Consider the following 12211-nt stretch of genomic DNA (forward strand, 5'->3'; position numbering starts at 1 on the left):
CTGTCAAAGTCCGAAGAAGATGCACACAGAAAGAGCCCCTGGAGACCGAAGGGAAAAGACACAATGACAAGTACTATATTGACCACCGTGCTTATAGTGTCATTAAGACTCTGGCCTATGCCTTGAATGCTGCATATTCCTCCAGATCCAAGAGAAGAAGGAAGAAGAGGTTGGTGGCTTCAAGACTTCAGCCTTGGCAGGTAAGGGGACCTTACACGGATTCATCAAGCTTAGTTCTTTTGAAAAATAAATCCAAAGGAGAAGAAGGGAAACCTTCTGGGACAAGTAACGGGAGCTCACCCCATGACACGGCACTAGGAATTCGAACCACTGAACTGCCAACCTTTCGATTGACAAGCTCAGCGTCTTAGCCACTGAGCCACCGTGTCCCTTTGTATTAGCACAATTCAAATATTCAAATAAGAAACCAAAGATTTCTGCTTTTAAACTTTCTGGTTGTTTCTATTCTAGCTTCATCCCTTTCTGAAGAAGAATGCATTTTGCAATTTTTCAGAGATGAAAATGTATTTGGACCCAAATGGAGATCTGATAGCAGATCTGAATATTATGAGCTTGGTGGTTTTCCTCGAGGAGAATTATATTGAAGAGCAAATGGGAAGTTTTGAAAGGCAGCAACTTATTATCAGCCAAGAGACTCTTTCCTTGCTAAAGTGGCTAAACAAGGTGGGTGAAATATTAGCTTTTTTTTCTGTTTTCAAAAGCCTTATGACCCAGTCACAAAGGTGGGTGCACTTCACTGATAATTGAATGTGTAGAGTAAAACTTATAATTTTCTTAGATGGATATTATTATCAACTAATATGATCTTTTCCTGCTAAAGTGGCTTAAGAAGGTGGGTGAAATTCGGACATTATTCCATCAGGACACATTTCAAGTAAGCTAGTCAGCTAGGTGAAGGATTTCCCATGAGAATTTATTTTTTAAAAAAATTGTAATTTTATTATAACATATATATAACATTCACATAACATACAATATATACATAATTTACCTCTTTTAAACATTGTTTCAGTTTTTTTTCAGTTTTCTTCCCCTATATCTTCATTTCTTTCTTCTTCTCCCCCCCATTGTCCTTTTCTTCCCCCTAAAAAAAAATAAATAAGTTTTTTAGCTTTAACAAGCTTAATGTCAGCGTTCCAGAAAACCCCCACTCCAAGTAAAGATGCGGAAGCAAGCATTTTCCAAAGTCCTCTTTCCTAAAATAGGCAAACTGGCACATCTGGGAAAATCCGAATCTGAAAAGCCCGAGTTTTCCTTCAATAAGTCAAAGCTCCCAAATCCATCCCCTTTTCCACCCAGTCGGTCACATGCTCCAATCAACGTCCGTTCCATCCTGATCCAGCCTCCTGACCACTCCTCCTCCAGATGCCGGATCGCCCTGACCTTGACCGACAGGAAGAAGGTTATTATGTCTACTAACCCCTCCTCCTACTTTCCCACACATGAGAAAGTGGCAGCATTGGATCTTCCGGCCTAACATGGCTTCCAAAGCTGACAGGCGTCTCCCCCCACCCCCAGGAGGACCTTTCGGTTTATCAGGAAATTTGTCGTGAAACTGTTTCACAAACGCATCATCACATCCTAACTCTTAACCAAAGTAGCTTCAGCCAAAGGGTAGCCTTTCCAGTCCACCAAATATTGTAATCGACCCCTATAGAGTCTAGAGTCCAGGATTTTCTTCACCTCATAATGAGTCTCCCCTTGTATTATTAAAGGAGGGGGAGGAGCAGCTGGCAAAGGTCTGAGGGTAGATTCTCTGACCAGTTTCAATAAGCTACTGTGGAAAACAGGGTGTACTTTCCCTAAGATGCGTGGGAGTCTAAGTTGGACAGTCACTGGGTTAATCACTTTCTTTTGTGTTTTGTCAGGAGGAGGGGTTATTTTTGCGGGCGGGGGGGGGGAAATGCCTGTTAGCTTTGGAAGCCATGTTAGACCGGAAGCTCCAATGCTGCCACCTTCTCATGTGTGGGAAAGTAGGAGAAGGAGTTAGTAGACACAATAACCTTCTTCCTGTCGGTCAAGGTCAGGGCAATCCTGCATCTGGAGGAGGAGTGTTCAGGGGGATGGATCAGGATGGAAAGGACGTTGATTGGAGCATGTTTCACTCTTTGTGTTTCGTAAGTTTTTCTGTCTTCCTTATATTTGATCTCGCTGTTGCAATCTTGCGAGATCCGGCCATGAATGGTGTGCATGGGCTTTTAATGTTTTTAAAATGTTTTTATAGTATTTTTAAATAATTTATCAATGTTCATCGTTCGCATTATTTTTGCTGTAAGATGCCCAGAGTTCCTTGGTAGTTGGGCGGCATAGAAATACAATAAATTAAATTAAAGTAATTTACTGGGGAATTATTCTTTAGGATACAGATCATGGCTTTTTTGTGTCCCCTCTGCTATTAGGATCTCTAACTAAAGAGTAACCCACAAGTATTGGAGATTGTCTTGCTAATACCCTCAGGTTCAATTATTCCTTGTGCTCAAATAGCAAAGAAGAAGGCAATTCAGTTGATCTGTGCCTGAATTCAGGTTTTAACTGAATCAAGACTGGATGGAGGTCCTTTTGGTTCCAGTAAGAAATCATCTTTGGAATTAAAAACAGAATGGTTGGGATCAGAGTTTCCTGACAGGACAGGTTATTTATTTATTTAGCGTATGGTAAAAAAAAGCACATCACAATTGCAGTCTCAATGAGCAAACATGAAACTATTTGCTCTGTTTACAAATTCAGATGATTTAAATAGTGAATTATAGATATATAAAGAATGGAGGAATGGATTTTAAGCAGCCATGAGAAGGAACCCATTTTTTGTCACAATGCTTAAATTTTTTCTCTATTCCATTCTTTCCAACTTTATTAAGTACAAAAGACTTTTCTTGCAAGCTGATCTGTCAGAAGCAAAAGCAGGAACTAAATAAAGAAATTGCCAGCAGTCATATCTCATACAACCATTTGAAACTAATTAGAAATTTCATATCTATCTAAACAAAGCCCATAGTCTACTTGATAAATGTTCTTGTTGACCTCAGTTTCCCATGGAACGGTGAGCCCTAATGTATTTTCTTTGGCATTCACTATTTTTCCACTTAGTCTCTACCTCAATCCAAATGTGTAGAAAATTGTTATCCTGGATTTGTCAAGCGGGCTCGAGAAGGAGAACCAGTTTGCTGTTATGACTGCATTCCTTGTCCAGAGGGGACCATCTCCACCCAGGAAGGTGGGTGACTCTGGAGGACAGGATACCAGAGATCTTGATCAAAGTGCATGTTAAAGACATATATAAGCTTGAATATTTTGCTGTTGCTCTTTATATTCAACAATTTATTCCAGAATAGGAGGAATAAGAAAAAGGTCTTGAAGATGAGGCAAGAAGGACATGGTGGACATTTTAGCCAGAGGCAATCTCTCTTCTACTAGTCAGTTTGGAAGTATCTTTCCATGCTTACCTTTGTTAGGAACTTCTAAATTCTTTGAAAGTTGAGAAACAGTTTCAGCTCAATGGCTTGTTCTCACCCAAATCAACTTTGCATTATGGGCCAAAGGATACAAGCCATCAAACATATGATGGGCAGCATATACATTTAACAAACAAATAAAATACCTCGCTCAATCAATTGAATAAGCTGTCAATGTTTATTAATATTATACAGCCTTATAAAGAGAAATGTGTAGTCACAAAGACCATGGAGGTAAGCAGTTGGGTTCAAGGGACAAGAGAAAACTAAATTGAGCATCCATCGTAAAATCCATTAAGGGAATTTCAGTGTGAGAGGAGGGATGAAACTAAATTTTTTATTAGCAGGGATCAAATCTGTCTGTCTTGTCACCAACACTCCAACTATCCATCTTATAAATTGAGAAGTAAAACACCAATATTGCTTATAGCCCAGCTCAACAATCCTGGGTTCTCCATTTATTCTGGGTGTCATTCTCTAAAGCCAACAATAAAATATTTTACAAACCCAAATTAGATCAATGAACCTAAAAAACTAAGATCAGCTCTGTTGAACGAATCATCTCAACTTGAAGTAGTTAATGTCTTTTCCCAGGAATGGATGGTACCACCATCTTTCCAGAAGGAGGCAGTAGTAAACCCTTTCCCAGGGGCCTCTCCATGGGCCCAACTATGGAATAATTTTAGGACAGTTTGATGGGAAATGGTGGCTGCTCAGGTATAGAACCCAGGCTGTTGTCTGAGTTACAGCAGAAAGACGACACCAGTTGCTCTTGCCAATGACCTCTCCAGAGCTCAGGATGTGGGTGGTGAAACCATACTGTCTCTTCTGGATCTCTCATAAGCTTTTGTTACCATCAACAAAGGTATCTTTCTGGACCAGCATTGGGGATTGGGAATGAGAGGCAGACTTTAGCAATGTTTCTCTTCTTCACAGATGATTTCAGTTGATATTGTTTGGGGACAGAGTTCAGGGCCTAGGCCCCTTCTCCTTTCCTTTCTATAATGTGCATGAAACTGATAATGAGTCATTTGGAAGGAGAGTTTGCATAAAAGAAATATTGCTTTCTCTTTCCTCAGATACTGAAAAGTGTACAAAGTGCCCAGATGATCAATATCCAACTGAGAACAAAGTCCAATGTATCCACAAAAGAATAACCTTCCTGTCCTATGAGGAACATCTGGGCATTATTCTGGTCTCCTTTGCCCTCCTCTTATTCCTAATCACAGGATTTGTTTTAATCATATTCCTTAAATACCTAGAAACTCCCATTGTCAAAGCCAACAACCGGGACCTCTCCTTCATCCTCCTGGTCTCCCTCCTGCTTTGCTTCTTGTCCTCCTTTTTATTCATTGGCCAACCAAGAAAAGCCACCTGTCTTTTGCGACAAACTGTGTTCAGCATTGTCTTCTCAGTAGCTGTGTCTTCTGTGTTGGCCAAAACAATCACAGTGGTATTGGCCTTCCTTGCCACAAAACCAGGGAACAAAGTGAGAAGATGGTTGGGGAAGAGCTTGGCCAACTCCATCATCCTTTCTGGTGCTGCTGGCCAAATTTTCATCTGTGTCATGTGGCTGGGAGTTTCTCCCCCATTCCCTGACTCTGATCTTCAATCCCAGCCTGGAGAGATCATCCTTCAATGCAATGAAGGCTCTGTCACCATGTTTTATGTTGTCCTTGGCTACATGTGTTTCCTAGTTGCCATTTGCTTCACTGTAGCTTTCCTGGCCAGGAACCTCCCTGGGGCCTTCAATGAAGCCAAGTTGATCACCTTCAGCATGCTGGTCTTCTGCAGTGTTTGGGTCTCCTTCCTGCCCACCTACCTGAGCACCAAAGGAAAGTCCATGGTGGCTGTGCAAGTTTTCTCCATCTTGGCCTCAAGTGCCGGTCTTCTGGTTTGCATCTTCTTCCCCAAGTGCTACATTATCATCTTGAGACCAGATCTAAACACCAAAGAGCATTTAATGATAAAAGTAGGGAACTGATAATGAAATAAATTCTTATGTGGAACTTCTTAGCATAGTATTCTTCTCTTTCTCAAAGGTAGGTGAGGACAGAAGAGCTGGTTGTCAAGAACATGCTGATACCCCTCAGTTGCAACATTCTGCATGACCTACTACAGTTATTTCTGCAGATGTTACGTGACAACATAGACTTTATGGGACCTCAGAGTTTCATGCCTTTGGTGTTGATTCATCACTCTCCCAACATCCTTTCTAGACCCCGTTGTATAACCCCAGACATCCGGATGAATGGGTCATTCCATCCCACAGAGGAATGGGTCTCCGTGTTCCCTGTGTTGAATTCTTCATGTTTGTGGGCTCTGGAGGGAGCCTAAGCCACCCTGCAGGGGCAGTAAAGCAGAGGGGTGCACCCTGTGAGGTTGGGGGGAGTTGCAGCTCTCCTGTCAGGCCTGGGGTCTTTTTTCCCTCTCAGCCATGGCAAGAAGAAGAAGCACTCTAAAGATGGCTGCTACAAAGCTGGGACAAATGAAGAATTACAGCTTAGACTGGTGCAGGAGAGAAGGTGAGACATGGTGGAACTGGGGGAAAGGATTTTTCTTTGTTTTAAATTATATCAAGAAATAAACCAGAACTATTTGCCCAGAACCATGTGTTAAAGTGGCGCCTAAGGTTTTTGGGGTGAGCTGAAGAAATACTAGCTGGAAATGAAAGGTGCAGAAGAATAAATAACAGATTTTTAAATAAACAGAGAAGTGACTCTTAAACTGGGGCGAAGTGGTACTGGGAAGTCATTTTTAAATATTAGAATTATCTATATACAAAACTTACTCTGCTTTTATATTTGTATTTGTTGTATAATCCAAATAACAATGGACTAGTAAACTGAAATCTAAGTGGAGAGTGCCACCTGCTGACAAAAAGGAAAACCACAAAGAAGTGATTCAATTAAAGAGACATTTGAACATTATATGAGAGGATCGAATTTGGAAAGAGGACATAAAGGGCTTTTGATAACCTCTCAGTGTACTTGAATGGAACTGAGTGTTAACCTTTATTGTTGTTTTGACTTGCTTTCCCTTTATCTTCTCTTTCTTTTAAAGCATAGCAATTAAAGTATAAAGCGGGCAAGAGGTGATGGATGGATGACTCCCTTTCTCTATCGCTGCTTTGAGTTGTCTTTTAGTCACTCTCACTCTCCACTCTTTTTTTTTCCTCTTTATTTTTTTAGGCAGGTGACATGATTAGTAGTTAGACAGGAAAGAAAGAAAAAACCTTTTAATATAGGGTGACATGATTAAAAGCTAGAATAAGTGATAGAAATAAAGGGAATAATAATGTATGCATTTTTATTTGATAACTTGAAAGTAATAATGAGAAATAGGTGGAATACTTGAATAATGATAGATTGTTACCTAATATAGATGTGTATTGTTATTAGAAATACATAAATTGATTGAATGTAATAATAATGTTTAATCTGATCAGTTTTATTTGTATTGGAATGTATGGCGCCCAGGTGCCACACTGTTCACACATTGATTTGATATTTTTATTAAAAAATTAAAAAAATTAAAAATCTGGGCAGGGGGAGGAATGATCCTGTTGTAAAGCTTCACCCAGAAGGAGTGCAACAACCTTTGTGAAGGCTCAATGCAGGAAAGAAAAAAGAAAACTTGAGACTAGATTGGCCTCTTAGCAAAAGAAACCACTTGATCCTCTTGTCTCCAATTGGAAACTTTCAGCATTGTACCATGCGGATTGAAAAATAATCTTAAATAGAAAATGGCAGGAGGGCTTTCCTGAGGCTTTACACCATGTAAATATAATTATAACACTCACAGTACAAACAAAAAGACGCAACCCCTTCTCTCAAGTGAACATGTACACATGCCCTTCAAGTGTCACACACTGTCAGCTGCCACCTTCTGCTTGCTTGTGCTTCCCTGCTATGCGGTGACAGGCTGCCATGAACTGTGGGGAGGAGGACTGAAGGCTTGGGGAAATGAAAGTAAGTGATTTATCTCTTGAGATGCTGACTCAAGGTCACCCAGCTGGAAGAAGTACGGAACAGCCCTCTCACAACAGAGGGGGAAGGATATGATATCATCGATCTCCATTCTTCAACACAGTCCTTTCAACAGTTCCAAGAAGGCTCCACACCCATTTGCACCACTCAGTTGACCCTGATGACACAGGTAAACCTCCAGGTGACCTTAACGAACCACTAAAAGAATGCAAGTGACCAACTGTCTGCAAGGAGTATAAATCCTTCCAATCCCCACCATTCTTCAGAGCAGAAGAAGCTTCTCGGATGAGAAGCGAAATGTCTTCAAAGAAAAACCAGAAAGTCAAGTTGCCTATTTAAAAAAAACACCTTTGAAACACCCTGTCTGTGGTTTCCTGTCGTGCCTCCATGGGTATGACAGGTACACATTATAACAATTTGTTTATTCCCTTTAATTCAGCCATTTTAATGAATGAATCCTGATCATCATAATCCTGATCCACAAAGTTTTTCCCCTGGGTGTTGAACTCTCATCCTCCAATGTTTATTTCCCAAGGTATCCCAGTATAAAGGGCCAGAACTACTACATAACAGTATCCCCAGAGGCAAATAGTATCTTAGTGATTTTTTCACTAACATACTATTCTCCAGCCCTCCCTCTGAACATGCAGATCCAGAAGAACTCAAGGGTCCCCAAAGGAGATGTTGCTTCTCACTATAATTATCATACTGGGATCCCAGTTTTTGGGACATCTTCTGCCCAGTCTTTGGGATGTTTTCTGCTACTTCTCCTGTCATTGCCTTTCATGTATAAATCAGACTAATGCAACGTGAAAGAGGTCTTGCATCAGCCTCCAGTCATCCTGAATGTTATGCACAACATTTCGGACAGGCAGAGACTGTGCTGTTGAATGGATCTTTCACTCCTTTCCATGTGAAACTTGGTTTGTCTCTGTCTGAATCAGGAAAATCATTTGCTTTTTCATTTGTGAGCGTGCTTTGAATTCTTCGAAGCCCTTTTATGGTTTAGAAACTAAAGTGACTGATTCAGCCAAAGGAGCAATGAATCTCCTGCTACTGCTTCTGATGCTTGGGCTGACCCAAAGAAATTTTGGGAGGCTCTCAACCAAATGCCCCCTGATATTGAAGCAGCAGGACAAAGGAAAGCCGTGGAACTATTATGGGCCAGGAGATCATATCATTACTGTGTTCGAATCTGCAACAAATCCTTCTCCTGAGCTGTTACAATTTAATGGGGCTCGTTATATTTCTTCTCTGTAAGTCATTCAATGGGATGGGGTTGCATTTCCCCTCATTTGCATTTCTACTACTCTTCTTCCTTTCTTTTTCTTCTAATTATTTCTAAATTGTAGGATATGTGTATTTTGATTTATAAAGCTCTCCTCATTTGCCTTATCTTGTAAAAGACTCAAATGGAAGGATGGGGCAGAAGGAAACCTAAAAGAGCTTGAGAAAGACAAACACAGAATTCAGAGGATATGAGTTCATCCTATTCATATTGATTTTTATTCCATGTAGTTATTGGAAACTTATATTCATTGCCTGTCCTTATAGTTGCATTCATTGCCTGTCCTTGTAGAATAAGAATGACTTATTCTTAGAATTGCTTAGCTGGCTCAGTTATGCATCCATGTTCTTGCTTTAATGATTTAGCAGCTGTACTTGACTGAATGGCTATGAATCATGGTCATTGGATATATCTGTCACTATTGACCCTGGTTTAAAGCTATGTCCATCCCATCTTCTCAACAATTTTGGAAATTAAATGGTGATATGTGACTATAATTTGCCTCTCATTTTTTTTATCAATATTGGCTTATTTTGATGTTTCTGTTGTTCATGATGGTAACATAAACATATTTGTACAGTACTAGAAACAGTAATCTGGCAGGAATGCAACCCTTCATTTTCGTCATTCAAGTGGTCAACAAGAATTCCCTGCTCCTACACAATCTCACATTTGGTTACAGCATCCATGACAACTATTTGAACACACTTGCCACTTCAGATGCCTTGTTGGACACGCTTTCTACTGGAGAAGCCAATGTTCCAACTACAGCTGTGGAAGGAAAGACAATCTTTTGGCTCTTCTTGATGGAGCCAGAAGAGACATCTCTATCCAGATGTCAACATTAGTAGGCATCTACAAAGTCCCACAGGTTTGTGTGTGTGTTTCTCTGTGGGTAAAATAAGTGGAATGGAGGTTTGTGAGCAACAGATCTAACATACCTTCTCTATGGAATTCAAGAGCTGCTTTTCACCATGGCCATTGTAGATATCATGGATAGGGATAGGGACTCCTAGTGGTGAAGGGATAAGGATTGAAGCAGCCATATCCTTCTACATGTTGTTAATTTTGTCTGTTTTGTCGTCCCTTTGTCAAATCTTTCCGGCAGAATGCCCAATAAAAATATTTCTGGTTTCATCTCTATATGTTGTTTTATCATTTTTTCCAACCAAGCATGTATTTCTGTCCAGTATTTTTTGGCTTTTGGACATGTCTGCCACATATGGAAATATGAACCAGGTATTTGGTTGCATTTCCAACATTTAGCAGATCTATCCTTATACATTTTTGCCAGTCTTGTTGGTGCAAAATGCCATCTATAAAAACATTTAAATTTTCTTTATATGCAATTGACATAGTCGATTTAACATTTCTATCACACAATTTCTGCCTTTTGTCTAGTTCTATTGCATATCCAAAATTTTTAACCCAAACAATCATTGTCTCCTTTACCTGTACCAAACCTTTCCAGCTTGATACCTAATAAGTAACAATATATGTTCTTTATCAGTTTTTCATCCGTTCCAGTTAGTATCTGGTCCAATTCTGTTAACTCTTTATTGAAACCATACATCTTTCTGATATCGAGATTGTATCTGCATATTTAGCCACCATGCGATGTCCATCCCTTGAATATTAAGTTCCTGCTTGGTTTTTAATTCCCCTTTTTCATTCAAAATATCTTTATATTTTAGAATTTTTTCCATATTAATAACATTAGGATGTATCAATGCCTCCATTGCCAGACTGGTATTTTCAAGTAGTGTTGTTCTTTAATTTTAAGCCATACTGATAACAGTGCATTTCTAACATAATGTCTTTGAAAGTAACTAGGTATCTTATTCTTCCCATGCCATAAAAAAAGCATGCCAACCTAGTTGCAGGTCATGTCCTTCTAAAGTTGATAGTCTTTTATACCATAAATTGATCCATTCTTTCACCCATGTAAGTACCGAGGCCTGGTAGTACAATTCCCAATCTGACAGCCCAAAACTCCCTCTCTCTTTTTTTTTGGAGTCTTGCAACATTTTCAAACCTATTCTTGCTTTTTTCCCTAGCCAAATATTGGAATAAATATAATAGTCTTGGTAAAATATTCTTTTTTATAGTATTTTTTTTCTTCCTGTTAATGACAGTTGCAGATCTTTCCATTTCTCCAAATCTAGTTTAATTTGTTGCATCAGTTTCATATAATTGTCCTCTTTAATTGTTATACATTTTGCTGTTAATAGTATTCCTAGGTACTTCACTTTTTTAGCTCTCTGTATATCAATTCTTTCCATCAAAACTCTTTTTTGTGTATCTGTGAGATTTTTAACCAAAATCTTTGTCTTGTCTTTATTTATTTTCAATCCTGCAACTTCCCCATATTCTTCTATCTTTCTGATGAACCAGTCCAGTTTCTAAAGGGGCTTCTAATATAAAGACCAAGTCATCTGCAAATGCCTGTAGCTTATATTTTTCTTTTTTTATTTCCATTCCTTTTATTTCTTCATCTTGTCAAATATTTCTGGCTAAGACTTCCAGAGTCAGAATAAATAGCAAAGGGGACAGGGGTCATCTTTGTCTGGTGCTTTTTTTAATATCAAAGTTATTCGTCATGTCCCCCATTTGCCATTACCCTAGCTGATTATTTGTGGTATATTGCTTTAATCATATTAATAAATCTCTCCCCAAAGAACATATATTTTAATTGTAATAGCATAAATTGCTTAATAATGTTGTGAAATGCTTTCTGTGCATCTAGGAAAATCAATGCCACTTGTTTTCCAGGGTGTGTTACATAATACTCCAATGTATTTAAAATCACTCTCATGTTTTTACTACATGAGCTACAGTTTTTAAAAATTACACCGTTTCCATTCTCTTTCTCTGCAGTCCTCTCTGTAAACAGCTCTGTAAAGAGGTGCAGGCAGTTTATCTGAGCCTTGTAACCATGTTCTTTTCATAAACCACCCAAGGTCAATTGTTAATCTCACTTTCTTTTCTTCACTTTCTCTCTATAACAGTTTTTTCCCAACCAGCAGGTATCACTATTGCTCTATTTCTCTTCTCTCCTTTAACTTCCTTTAACATACATCAAATCTTTTTCCTTTAGGGGTTCCAGAGCCCGAGTTTTATATTATAAAAAAAAAAAAAAAAAAAAGCTTTAGTTCATTGAAATCCAATTAATCCAATTAATATTATCCTTAGAATAACCAGTCCAGATTTCCTCTTTTAAAGCTTATTTCTCTCAAACAGTTCAAATAATTCAAATAATTCAAATAATTCAAATTTCTTATCTGGATCTATTTCATCTTTGTGCTTATTCACCACTATTCTCAGGGGGTGGAAGATAGACAAATCCACCCCCTTCTTTTACAGTCCCACTGTCACTCAGGCCAGTTTTAAAAGGGGCAAATTCCTGAACAGAATTTGGAAAATTCTCACCCACACTGTTCTTCCCAATCTTCACTGATTCT

At 39.0% G+C, this 12211-nt stretch overlaps 1 protein-coding gene across 1 annotated transcript in view; it reads left to right on the forward strand.

Annotated features, from left to right (window-relative positions):
- The first annotated feature begins 5937 nt into the window (after positions 1–5937).
- LOC148116064 (vomeronasal type-2 receptor 26-like) overlaps positions 5938–12211 on the forward strand; it is a 51372-nt gene continuing 45098 nt past the window's right edge. The window contains exon 1 of the mRNA XM_087885371.1: positions 5938–5998. Within this exon, the coding sequence (XP_087741497.1) occupies positions 5938–5998 (61 nt within the window). The remainder of the gene's footprint in view (positions 5999–12211) is intronic.

The sequence above is a fragment of the Pantherophis guttatus genome, chromosome 2, assembly GCF_059756535.1.
Source record: "Pantherophis guttatus breed Tessera chromosome 2, ASM5975653v1, whole genome shotgun sequence".
In the NCBI taxonomy this organism is placed as follows: Eukaryota; Metazoa; Chordata; class Lepidosauria; order Squamata; family Colubridae; genus Pantherophis; species Pantherophis guttatus.